The sequence below is a fragment of the Giraffa tippelskirchi genome, chromosome 4, assembly GCF_054371585.1.
Source record: "Giraffa tippelskirchi isolate mGirTip1 chromosome 4, T2T-mGirTip1v1.2.pri, whole genome shotgun sequence".
Taxonomy (NCBI): Eukaryota; Metazoa; Chordata; class Mammalia; order Artiodactyla; family Giraffidae; genus Giraffa; species Giraffa tippelskirchi.
Window position 1 is genome coordinate 143,183,358 of NC_137278.1, and position 13,383 is coordinate 143,196,740.

General features: G+C 38.5%; 1 protein-coding gene across 2 annotated transcripts in view; it reads right to left on the minus strand.

Moving 5' to 3' along the window:
- Positions 1–2,704: 2,704 nt before the first annotated feature.
- The window catches only part of KCNMB4 (potassium calcium-activated channel subfamily M regulatory beta subunit 4), a 70,968-nt gene continuing 60,289 nt past the window's right edge, over positions 2,705–13,383 (minus strand). Inside the window, exons 3-4 of one of the 2 annotated variants that reach the window (XM_081589656.1) lie at positions 3,078–3,232; positions 2,705–2,999 (exon numbers count right to left, since the gene is read on the minus strand). In XM_081589656.1, coding sequence (XP_081445782.1) covers positions 2,962–2,999; positions 3,078–3,232 — 193 coding nt within the window. In that variant the 3' untranslated portion in view covers positions 2,705–2,961. Of the gene's footprint in view, positions 3,233–13,383 lie in introns of both variants that reach the window. The other variant, XM_081589657.1, reaches the window with a different exon arrangement.

Here is a 13,383-nt window from a genome sequence, read left to right on the forward strand (position 1 = left end):
GTACCCAGGCTCACTAATCAGCTCGCCCAGATGTGGAGCAGAAGGGAAAAAGAAAAGGGGAGCAGAAAGAGAAAGCTGTTAGCATCCCAACATCAAAAATAGAGTCAAACTCCTTACTGCAGTCAATTAAACAACAACCCTATAAACTTGAAAAATCTACATTTGTTCAGTCTCTAAAGAAATCTAGGTCTGCTTTACAAATCTGCACCTGCAGGTGGGGGCCTGCAAAAGCTGTGATGCCTCCCAAAAGCTTCATCTGTGGCTATGGAGTCTGATGAGCTGGAATCTCCTAGAAGTCAAAGTAGAGGCCAGAGAGGACGGTGGACAAGGGAGTTTCTCCCAGAGAGAAGATTCAAGGTCTAACCAAGGACTGTACATCCTGCCAGGGCAACAGATCTTTGTCATCCCTGCCCAGATTTTCATCGTAGCATGGGCCACTGACAGTTGCCCATCATTCCTGTCTTTAACTCTAGTTATCATTCTCCCCTTTTCCTTTTTCCCTGGAGCTTTAATTCGACATATGTCCATCTAGCTTGAGACAACATGTCCCAGTCTTCCTTGAAGCTAGGTATACTTATGTAATCGGTATTCACGAATGGACTATGAGCAAAGTGATAGCTGGAATTTCCTTAAAAGGAAGCATTGGGTTGGCCGAAAAAGCTTGTACAGATTTCTCCAAAAGGTTAACACCTTATGAAAAAACCAGAATGAACTTTTGGTCAACCCAATAGCTAGCTCCCAAATTGCTTTCTTTTCACAGGCTGCAGAATGGATGTGTATCTTTGAGCCAGCATTGACCATGGGATGAATAACACCTTTGGTAATGAGAAGACAAGGTAGATAAACTTGGGTTCCTTGATTACCTTAAGAAACAGACCTGCTCTCCCTGACCTGGATGACTTCTCAATTACCTCTGGATTGCCATATGAGAAAGAGAGAAACTTCTGTCTTACATGAGTCATCATATTTGGGGGTTTCTGTTCCAGCAGCTTATACCATTTTCTCTTTTATATTTACAAAAAAGAGAGTTGAAATATTAAGAAGTTAAGCTTCTTTGTCTTCTGTGATCTTAAAAATGTTGTTCCATTGAATTTTATCTTTAACGATAAGTATAAATAAAGTACCACAAATATAACTGGCTACAAGCAAGGAAGATTTTAAAACTATATGTGACCTCAGTAATTCAGCGTGCTTCTCCTTTTTTCCAAAAATCAACCTACAGAATATAACCAGGTATACTCTTTGAGCCTAAATAGAAGCATTTATTTAATATAAATAGATGAGTAAAAAACTTGTAAATAAAAACTCACATCAATATATATCAACTTCCCTTTTTACCAACACGTATGTTCATGCACTGTTTTTATCAACTCCCTGTAATCAATTAATTACAGAGTATTGGATTTAGATAAAATGGATAAAGAGACTTCATCTACACAATACATCTCCCACAATGTAATGCAATGACGTTGACTTTCTCTGAGCCCCAGTTTCATGTTACTCTGTGCTTCAGAATGGTTCACTTTGTTGCTGAGACAACAGGGATGCTGCAACAGAAAACTGGGATTGAAATCAAGGCACTGTAGCTGCCTCAAAGGATGTCATAAATAGTGTGTTCAAGGCCTTTTTCACAGTGAAATCTGTAACACTTGAATTGGAAGAAAAATATCTTACTCATCCAACACCCTAGTCTTCCACAGATGACAATGGTTCTTTCAGTTACTTGAGTTTTAAATTTAAGAAAACATTGCTATGTGGACCCAGTCAGGAAATCATGAAGCCACTAATATGTATCTTTCTTAGAATGCTGAGCAAAATAACTGAGGGAAGCTTGTCCTTACATTACAACTTGTTTTTATTCTAACAGAAACACATCTGAAGAATAAAAGAAGAAAGCAAATAGAGTGTATGTTGTCAGTTTTTCCTCAACCAAAAATTTGTACATCTCTTGTAAGCAAAGGTTTGATTTTACATGGTAAATAGAGGAGCTTAGATAGTCACTTAGATGTGATTGATATTTGGAATCTGAGTTTATGAACAGATGCAAAGAAGTATTGTCTCCTCCATGAACTTTTGATAAAGGCACAGAGAGCTCAGCAGCAGAGTGATGTGAGCTGGCTTGCATCTCCAGGCTTGTCTAGGCAAACATTATCAACTGCAGCAATATTCTCATTTTAAAACTGAAAACATCAAGGCAAGGACAAAGAAATAAAATTAACTGATTTTGATCATTTTTTTCCTGACCTAAAAGAAAAATGAAATCTAAGCTGAAATGTGTCCTTCACATCATGTACATTGTACTGCAGAGAGACAAAAATCCATCAAAAATAACCTGAACAGATGAATAACAAGGCACAGTGCTCTTAGAGCTAGGACAGGCCTTGTTCAGAATCACTTTCCTATCTTGAGAAATAATCTGGTGAGAAACAATGGAGTGTAGGGAAAATGTTTTCCTCTTTGAGGGTTCCTTGCTGTAGTCACAGAAGTGACTGGAGACTGAGTTAGCAGTGCAGTTTTTCCTTTTCAAATAGGAGTCTAAAGGTATTCCTTCATACTAGAGACTGGGGGTTACACTGTGAGGTCAAGATTTGTGCAGGAATCCCTGTGTCCAAGTAAAAGTTTCACCTAGCAAAATCAAATGAAACCCATAAGACCCTTTTTTAAAATCCTGGTGTTCAAAGCATAAAAAAGGAAATAGAAAAGAACACAGACCACTTCTATTTTAATATTTTTAGGTAGCATAAATCATAATAGTTTGTATTCTACACTGTACAATTATATACTGTTACTTCTCCGAAGAAAATTAACTTCTATAGGATTTTCTGAAACAGATACTCCATACAGCTCAGAGCTTGACCCTGCAGCTATTGCTACGACACATGGAAAACAATCGATGAGGTTCCAGGTCTTCCGGTTGTGCCTGCTTCTGCTGTCATTGAGGGGGAGCCTCTCGGAGACCTCTCACAGCCCCTTCCATCTCCTGGGCCGGGAAGCAGGCTCTGCAGGTAGATGTGTGCAGACGAGAGCAAACGCTGGGCTTCACTTCCCACGAGCCGACTCCCCTTAAGAGAACTTACGCTTCTTCATGGCTTCTGCCTTGACTGCTAGGCTCTTGGCACAGATGGTCAGGACCACAATGAGAACACCCACCACGAACGTCACCAGGGGCCAAAGGAAGCAATGCAGGAGGACTATCTCGTCATGCGTGCGATGCAGGAGCACATCGTCTGGTCTGCAAGACAGTGGAGAAGAGGAAAGAAAGAGCGGTCAACTGCCTTGGCATGGCAGAACTCTTCACAGGTGGAGCTCAGCTTGCTTTCTAGCCGCAAGGGTATAACGATCCTTGAAAATGAAGACTCCACGCTGGCTATAAATACTATATTTTGTGCTTCAAATCCATTACGGAAAGGTCTGAGGTCCTGAATCAAGTAACTGGTGCATGTTCTTTATAATGCAATTTACATGTGAAATGTCAAAAGTGCAGCGATCTCTTATTCTATTATTTTCCCCCATTCTAAGTTGCTTAACATATTCCATTTTCTCACTCATCCTTTAATGTCTGCTGACTCAGTCTAAAAATTACTTATGAGCTGGCGCTGTCAAACAAAACCAGACCCAAATGATGTTTTGCTTTTTACCCTTGCACATATTTTGCCCACCTCCCCAGCACTCCACCTCTGGCAACCACCAATCTAATCTCTACATCTATAAACTCGGTTGTTTGTTGTTTTTGTTGTTTATACGTGTTTGTATATTTAGATGTAATTCCACATGTAAGTAAAATCATATGACACATATAAAGACATTTGTTTTTCTCTATCTGACTTATTTACTTAGCATAATACCCTCAAGGTCCATTCATGTTGTCAAAAAAGGCAAGATTTTGGTTCTTTTTTTATGGTTAAATAATGTTCCACTATATATACTATATAACTTATACATATATAAAATCACATTTTCTTTAGCTACTCCGATCGTTAGACACAGGCTGCTGCCATGTCTTGGCTATTGTAAATAATGCTATAATAAACATGCAGGTGCATACATCTTTTCAAATTAGTGTCTTCATTTTCATCAGATAAATATCCAGGAGTGAAACTGTTGGATCATATGATAGCTCTAATTTTAATTTTTTGAGGAAATATTTCCATACTATTTCCATAGTGGCTTCATACTGTTTCCATAGTGGTTGCACTAATTTACACTTCCCTCAACAGTACACAAACAGTTTTCGTTCCAATTCCAAAGAAGGGCAATGCCAAAGAGTGTTCAAACTACTGCACAACTGCACTCATCTCACACGCTAGCAAAGTAATGTTCAAAATTCTCCAAGCAAGGCTTCAACAGTATGTGAACCTTCCCCTTCTCCACATCTTCACCAATACTTATTATTTTTGTCTCTTTGATTTATTCTGACAGGTATGAGGTGATATTTCATTGTGCTTTTTACTTGCATTTCCCTGATGATGAGTGATGTTGAGCATCTTTTCATGTATCTGCCAAATGATCTTAATTTACACAAAGTCAGCTAATAAAAAGGAACGCATTTGAGTCAGTTCTAATGAAGTGGATGAAACTGGATCCTATTATATAGAGTGAAGTAAGTCAGAAAGAGAAAGACAAATACTGTATGTGCTCAGTCACTTCAGTCGTGTCCAACTCTTTGCAATCAATGGACTGAACCCTGTAGACTCCTCTGTCCATGGGGTTTTCCAGACAAGAATACTGGAGTGGGTTGCTGTGCCCTCCTCCAGGGAAATACTGTATATTAACGCATATATATGGAATTTAGAAAGACAGTAACGATGATCTTATACGCAGGGCAGCAAAAGAGACACAGATGTAAAGGACAGACTTTTGGACTCTGGGAGAAGGCGAGGGTGGGATGATTAGAGAGAATAGCACTGAAACATGTATATTACCATATGTAAAACAGATGACCAGTGTAAGTTTGATGCATGAAGCAGGGCACTCAAAGCCAGTGCTCTGGGACAACCCAGAGGGATAGGGTGGGGAGGGAGGTGGGAGGGGGGTTCAGGATGGGGGGACACAGGTGTACCCATGGCTGATTCATATTGATGAATGGCAAAAACCATCACAATACTGTAAAGTAATTATCCTTCAATTAAAATAAATAAATTTTAAAAAAGAAACACTTGCATAAGTGTGCTAGAATCAAAGATTAGAAGCAATAATTATGCATCAACACTCATATCTTCTAACAAAAATTTCACATAGATTAAAAAAAAGTCAACTAAAGTCATTATTTGAATTTAGTCATGAAGACCTATGGTATAGTGTTCGGGGCAGCTTCACCATGAACAGACAGTGAATAGTTGGATTTAATGCATTTTCCCATGCTTCTGGGTAGGATTAGCCATCATTTGAAATCACTGACCACTTTCTTGATAAATTTTGCAAAGTCTTAGCAACATAGCTTAAAATGTGGGGGTTCTATTTGCAATTCCAACATTGGTCTCATTCACAGGAAGTAATAATATCTTCTACAAACCATGATATGTCGTCTTTGGCCACTTAGAAAGAGATACTGGGAATTTTGCTTTCATACAAGAGGTTTACATTTTCAAGGTATTGGGTTGACCAAAAAGTTCCTTCATATTTTTCCATAAAATGGTACAGAAATGCCTGAGGGAACTTTTTGGCCAACTTAATATTTCCATTTCGTCCATAGAAAAGTCAGTTCCATTATACTGGAGTAGCAATGCTTCCACTAGAAAATAAAATAATGCAGTAAAATCAGTTTAATTGCCCTCAAGAACATCAGAGGCTATAGAGTACAAGAGCAGTGCATTTAACAGAGGAAGGCATTCCTGAGGCGCTCTCACTAATCACAGCTCTCATAATTCAAGACCTAGTTTCCCAGAAGACTGACAAAGAATGCTGGGTATGTCTCTTCTATCTACAATGCAGTCATCATGTAGCATTAATAAAAATGGTTTGGCAGATTGGCTTTGAAATTACATAATTTTGTGCATAGTGTTTCAAATTCTGTAAATAAAGTGAGATTTTTATTGACATTTGATTTCAATTAGAATTTGAACTAAGTGAATGCAGAGTCATTGTAACAATTAAGCAAAAATCATTCCAGCTTGCAGAAGTTACTCCTTTCTCTGAATTCCTGTACCAAAACATTGTCTTCAAGACTTGTGCTACCATTCAGAGAAGTCTGCTCAGTATTACATGGCAGCCTGAATAGGAGAGGAGTTTGGGAGAGAATGATTACATGTATATGTATGGCTGAGGCCCCTTTGCTCTCCACCTGAAACTATCACAACATTGTTAATCTGCTATACTCCAATATAAAATAAAGAGTTTTTTTTTAAAAAAAGACTTCTGCTACCACTGATTTGTGATTTATATTAATGTGCATATCCTTTGCTCCTGTAAGACCCTTGACTGAGTCATTGTCTGTTATTCTGCACAGAGAAGGTGCTTAGTAACAGCTTCCCACTAATCAAGGGAAAACCACCCCAATTGCAGTCTTGTTATCCATGCAAAATTTCAACAAACTTCAAGCCTTGAATGTAAAAAAGTAGAGGCCTGGGTCCAAAAATAGGGTGCAACACAGTTCGAGTCATATTTTACAGTCTTTGAAATCCCACCTATAGCACTGCCATGGTTCTTTTTTTCAGCTCTGAGAGCTCACAGCTGTCAAACTCTCTATCTAAGTGTGTGAGGCAAGGGAAAGCTAAAGCTATCCTGGGATGACCCTCCTTCTTCCCTTCCTTCTTCGTGACTTATTTATGGCTGCACTGGGTCTTGATTGCTGCACGTGGGCTTTCTCTAGTTGTGGCGAATTGGGGCCACTCTCTAGTTGCAGTGTGCGGGCTTCTCATTGTGGTGGCTTCTCTTGCTGTCGAGCACAAGCTCTAGGCACACAGCCTTCAGTAACTGCAGCACATGGACTCAGCAGTTGTGGCACATGGGCTCCAGAGCGTGCAGGCTTCAACAGTTGTGGTGCATGGGCTTAATTGCTCTGCTGGATGTGGAATCTTCCCGGACAAGGGATTGATCCCATCCATGTCCCCTGCACTGGCAGGCAGATTCTTAACCACTGGACCACCAGAGAAGTCCCTTCCCTTCCTTCTCACCTTTATTCTTACCTACCTGCCTTCTTACTTTCCTTTCCCCTCTCCTCCCCCCTCCCCCCTTCTTTCTTGGATTGTTCTACTCTTGCAGATTTGTACAAAGATGATCTAGATTTTTAATCAAAAGGTGAGTGTATAGTAATGTGAATGTACTTAACACCATGGACTATGTAATTATACATGGCTGCAATAGTTAAAAAAGGGGGAGGTTGGTGGAAGGGGACCTGGATTTTTAATGCTATTTAATTAATTTGCATGTGATTTCCATAATTAATGTGTTTTGCAGCCAATTTTCTAGTAAAACAATTCAGTGAGTATCTTTTCTATCCTTTTTCTAGACATTATTCTTGAGGTTGAATCCTTTACCACAATACAAGCATCCCCTCCCCTTACCTGTAGTTTTGCTTTCCATAGTTTCAGTTACCTTGAATCAACTGAGATCTGAAAATATTAAATGGAAAGTCCGAGAAATAAACGATCCATAAGCTTTAAATTGTGTGCTGTGCTGAGTGTCATGGTAGAATCTCTTGTCATCCTGCTCTGTCCGACCCATGATGTGACTCATCCCTCTCTCCAGAATATCCTACCTGATAGTCACTTAGTAGCTGTCACTGTTATCAGATCCACTGTCATGATATTGCGGTGCCTGTGTTCGAGTCACTCTTATTTGACTTAATATTAACCCCAAAGCACAAGAGTAGTGATGCTGGCAATTCAGATATTCTCTTACTGTGTCTAATTTATAAATCTGTCATAGGTATTATGTATAGGAAAAAACACAGTATATATAGGGTTCAGTTTGAAGTACTCCCCCACTAGAGGTTTGGAACATATCCCCCACCTGCTGGTAAGGAGGACCACTGTACTGTAACTGAGCCAGGAAAACAGTCACAGATGAAGGTGGTTGGAACCATTAAACATATTTCTGAAATACAGTTTGGGGAGCATTTACTAAAAAGAATGAATAAAAGGAGGAAAGAAACAATAACTGGAAATTGCTGGACCCAGATATTTGCTTTATTTAAAAACTGTTTAGCATTCCACACCTATAAAGGGAAAATTTGATTTTAATATTTCAAATGACAAAACAACATCATTCAATTGAGTTAGCCATGTTGAATTTGTAAATGCTTCAAAAGCCCTCTTTGAGGTAGAAATATTATATAAAAATGTACCTGGCTTCTTTAAAAATAACTAGTGTCTGTTTCTGTTTCACACAGTCCTAAAATGCTCCACGGTCTCCTTCAATGGGAATGAAGGGTACAGAATATTCTACTTTAGCATAAGGATTATTTTGAAATGAAGGCAACTGAGAGGAATCATATTCAAGGAAAGCTCTCCACACTTTCCCTGTCTGCCTGAAAGCAGGACATAAATTTGTAAAGGTATCCCCCTCCTTTCTCTTCCTGGAAGGACAGAAGTTAATCACTGGAGACAACTCTAGACCCTAATAGCACAGGGATGGCACCAACGGAATCTATAAAATGAACTTTATTAACTCAGCACTTATCTTCTATTAGCTCCTCAAATATTTACCTCCCTACAATATGCTGCCCTAGAAACTTAAGGTCCTTCTCCTTCATCTTTCCACTTCTCTAATCATTTATTGCTTTCTTTTCTTTTTTTTAAAGATGCCATAAGCCCAAGTTGTAACCACCTCTTTGAATCTCATCACTGAGTGCCCCCTTGTATACACATGGTGCACATGTTAATAGACTTCTCTGTTTTTCTCTTGTTAATCAGTCTTTTTTCAGTCCAACTTCCAGGGCCCCAGGCAATGAACCTCTGGAGTAGGAAATGGCAACCCACTCCAGTATTCTTGCCTGGAAAATTCCATGGACAGAGGAGCCTGGTGAGCTATAGTCTATGGGGTCTCAAAGAGTCAGACAGTCTGAGCATGCATGTATACACAAGAAATGAACCTAAGATGGGAAGAAGGAAAAACAGTTTTTCCTCCACTATAGGAAAAACTTATTTCTCTGCAGAGTAATGCTTAAGTCCACATTCAGTTATAGGTTTTACTGAGATTATCTTTAAATTGTCTTTGTGATATAAAGTCTGGCTCTTTCAAACTGGGCAGTTAGTGCCTTAATGGAAGGGAACCCCCAACTCTGCCCCAGCTTCCTGCAATTTTATGAGGCAGACTTCAGATGAGTTATCAAAAATTATTCCCAAGGGGATTTGGACTTAGACTTCAGCTTTCCATAATTCCATAATAGTGAGACTAAAGGGAAATGTTGGGAAAAAAAAGAATCACTGTTTTCAGCATTTGCAAACTAGATAAATGGCTTGATGAGACCTGAATGTTTTGTATTAAAATCAGCATGGTGATGAGGATTTAGGCAATAAGCAAAAAACAAAAATAAACAAAAAAGGATGACTACTTTGTATCTGAAGACTTCAAAGAAGTAAGCAAGAGGTTTCTTTGGGGTTGTATAGAAATGCTAATGGAAAGCACTTCTATGCCCTGAGGAGGGTGCAGACAAATATCATAAAATGAGAGTAAATGCTGTCTGTGCGTTCCCTTAAAAATACTTTCCTAAGGGTTGGACTTACCCTGAATTGAGCTTTGAAAGTATATTGTGAAAACAGTTGCCAGCATTTATTATGTGCTTACTACCCTCCAGGTACTCTGGTAGAATATTTAATCTGACTTTACCCTTAAAATAACCCTGTGCTAGAAGAATTTTTAATTGGCACTTTACAATCAAAGAAACTGAGGCAAGGAAAAATTGGTTTTCCCAGACTTCCCTGGTGGTCCAATGGCTAAGACTCCACACTCCCAATACAAGGGACTCGGATTCAACCCCTGTTCAGGGAACTAGATCCTATGTGCCGCAACTAAGAGTTCATATGCTGCAACTAAGACCTGGTACAGCCAAATAAATAAATATTCAAATAAAAATAAAGAAAGGTTAGTTTTCCCAAGTTTACAAAACTTACAATGACACAACGATTTGAAACTCTATCAGTATGATTTTTAAACCTGTACTATTTACTCCTTGGCCAGCTTTTCTCCAATTGGAATCACCTTGCTTTTTGTTGAAATGTAGCTTCCTGGGTTTCAATCCCTGGTTTACTATATCAGAATTGGAGGTTGTGGTATCCAGAAATATGCATTTTTAAGAAGCTCCTGTGTGATTCTAATACCTAATAAAGTTTAATAAGCACTGTGAAAAATTCTATTAGTTAAAAAAATTGAGGGTGAAACATGAGGTTGTTTAGCTGGCTATTTCTAAAACTGCCTAATTGATCCTTCAGTCCATTTTCATGACCGTCACATACTTTTGCGCATGTGCACTGCACAAAATGTGCCCTGGGGGACTTCCCTGGTTGTCCGGAGGTTAAGACTTTGCCTTCCAATCCAGGGGTTGCAGGTTCGATCCCTGGTCAGGGAGCTAAGATCCCAGATGCCTTCCCACCGAAAAACACAAAACAGAAGCAATACTGTAACAAATTCAATAAAGACTTTAAAAGTGGTTACATCAAAAAAATTTTTTTTAATAAAATAAAAGTGCCCTGAGATAAGACAGGAGGGGAGCAGGGGGGCTGGTAATGGGAGGAGAGATAGGGGTGGAAATCTAGATCTGAATGCTAGATTTGCCTAGGGTTGGGGGGGGGGGTGGTCCTTTGTTCTAATTGGTAAAAAAGCACCCTATAGCCTAGCAACTGACCTAGCGATACCAGACAGGAAGACAGAGATTTTGTGTGTATCATCATCAATATAAAAAACTGATTCCCTTTGACTTTGTCTCACCAAAGGATATTTCTTCCACCCCACAATGCTTGTTCTGTTGGTTAACAGGGAGAAAAAATGTTGACAATCTCTTTTTTTTAATGGACTGGAAAATTTCTTAAACTCCTCTTAACCAGTTCACATAAAAATCAGAACTGCATTATAATTTACTAGCATCACATGATGGTAACGGTCCCCACTGAAAGACAAGACGATTTCCTTCAAAGTGCTTTCTCTATGAAGATCTTATAGGAAACAGAGATCTTTCTAGATTTATGATTTATCTGAGCAGAGAAACTTCCTTTTCATATGGGCCACTAGAAAGTTAAAATTTTCCCATCTCCAGCAAGACTATGTTGACTTTTTTTGTGCCAATCAGACCTTTCATGCTTTGTCTTATTTTCTTCACACCTTTCTAATTTATTTTATCTTGCAAAATTCTGTGAATCTTTAGAGCACTCATTGAACCTTCCTTAGAATAGGCGTGTGTCAATTATGTACATTTACACATCAGGTATACAATAAACATTGTAAATTATTTTAGTTGCCAAGCTTTACCCATATTTCTATGAGAAAGAATATGCTACCTCACTACTGAAAATTGCACTGAAGTATTTTGATGAAATCTCATTTCAAAGTCTACAAATGCCTCATCATTATCACAATTACAGAATAACTCTGCAGGCATAATGTCAGTTCATATATGCCAGGCCTCTGGTATAGCAGCATAGCCAAATGACATAAAAAAGGTCATGATTTCATCTTTTGAACCTTTTGAAGAGAGTCTCTCTATTCCTGCTCTAAATCTTGCTTATTATTGGTAATATGACCTACTTTTTAAAAAAAATCTGAAACAGATAAAAATAAAAACAAAAAACTTAAATACAATAAAATCTTTAAACTGACAGTGAAGAACAAGTACAATGTAATTAGGATGGAGATAAAACATAAATCCCAGGCTAAGTAAAGCTCCTGCCTTAAAGCATAAGTGGAACTTACCTCTCGAGCATCCCAGTGCCCAAGGAAAAAAGAACGGAGATGAGTTATACATGGTCAGTATATAAAAAAAGGAAGTGTGTCAGTTCGCCAGATTGAACTTTTTGCTAGGGTTAACCACCATAAATTAGGTTGTGTGCATTTTTACATGAAGCAATCTGTATAACACATTTAAAGGCCCTTAACAGCAGGTTTACCAAGCTGGTTAATGAAACCATGATAGGGGTCTTCAAATACTGATTTCAAGGCCTCAGTTCTCCTGAGGTTTTAAATAAGTTTCCAGGTGAGGTTGATGATTACTCACATTTGGTAATACCTGATCTAAACATTATTTTACTCCCACTTTTATTGTAGTATAATATACATACAATAAACTGCACACACTTAAAGTACACAATCTGACGAGTTTCACAGTATATATCTGTGAAACCATCACCAAAATCAAGCTGGTAGATGTATCCCTTGCCGCCAAGGTTTCTTCGTACCCTCTGATAAGCCCTCCCTGTCACTCCCTACCAACAATGCTTTTTAAATATCCAATGTATCAGTCTGGTTTTTTCACAATAACAAGAACAAGTTGTTCAAGACTGAAATCACTGAAAATCAGTCTCGGTTATGGGTTGAAAGGAGAGTCTTCTGTCAGGTTAGATTCCTGACATTGAAGTAACAACATATTTTATATTGAATACCAAAGAACCTGACATGTATTCATTCCCAGAGAACTTTGCATGGAGCTGGGCTTCAGACAGTGTTTGAAAGTTCTCTATAAAAGTCTCTAATGTATAGACAAATATTCAGTTGATATAATTCCCTGGCAGTTCAGTGGTTAAGACTGGGTGTTCTCACTGCTGTGGGCCCTGGCTTTGATTCCTGGCTGGGGAATTAAGATCCCACACGCTGTGCAGCATGGCCAAAAGTAAATAAATGAATAAAATAAAAACAATCCAAATATTCAGTTGAATTGCCACAGGTGCGAGGTGGCTATGGCACACAAGATTTTCAGGTAGGAACTCATTTAATCATTGATACCTAATCTGGAAAACTTTGATGTGGGTATTCTTAAATGTTTCCGTTTTCAGCAACATTGAAACTTAAATGTTTCAAGTTTCAGAGCACATGGCTCTACACCATGTGCTTTCTAGAAGACCAAATTAAAATGCACCCCATGAAGAAACTGACTTGATCCACTGATTAGTGATTTTTTAAAAAATTGTTTGCTACCTATAGATATTGAAGATCAGCCGATAAAAACACTGAATTTGGTTTGGGCATAATTGAGTTGTCCTTACTCAGAGTAACTAACCAATGTGTTTATTTAGTTACTGTCTGAAGCAGTCATAAGAACTTGGCAAGAGAGGACAAAAGCATGTTAGTTGTCCTCTCTTATACAGGATTGTATATCTTCTTATACAATCACAGGAAGGCACCTGAACAGCTGATCCAGAAGCTGTATCAAGTTATTGCTATAAATTACAGTGGAAACGGGGACCAGAATACAGACCCTTTATAGTATTCTTTATGGTGATTTGCTGTATAGTGAGC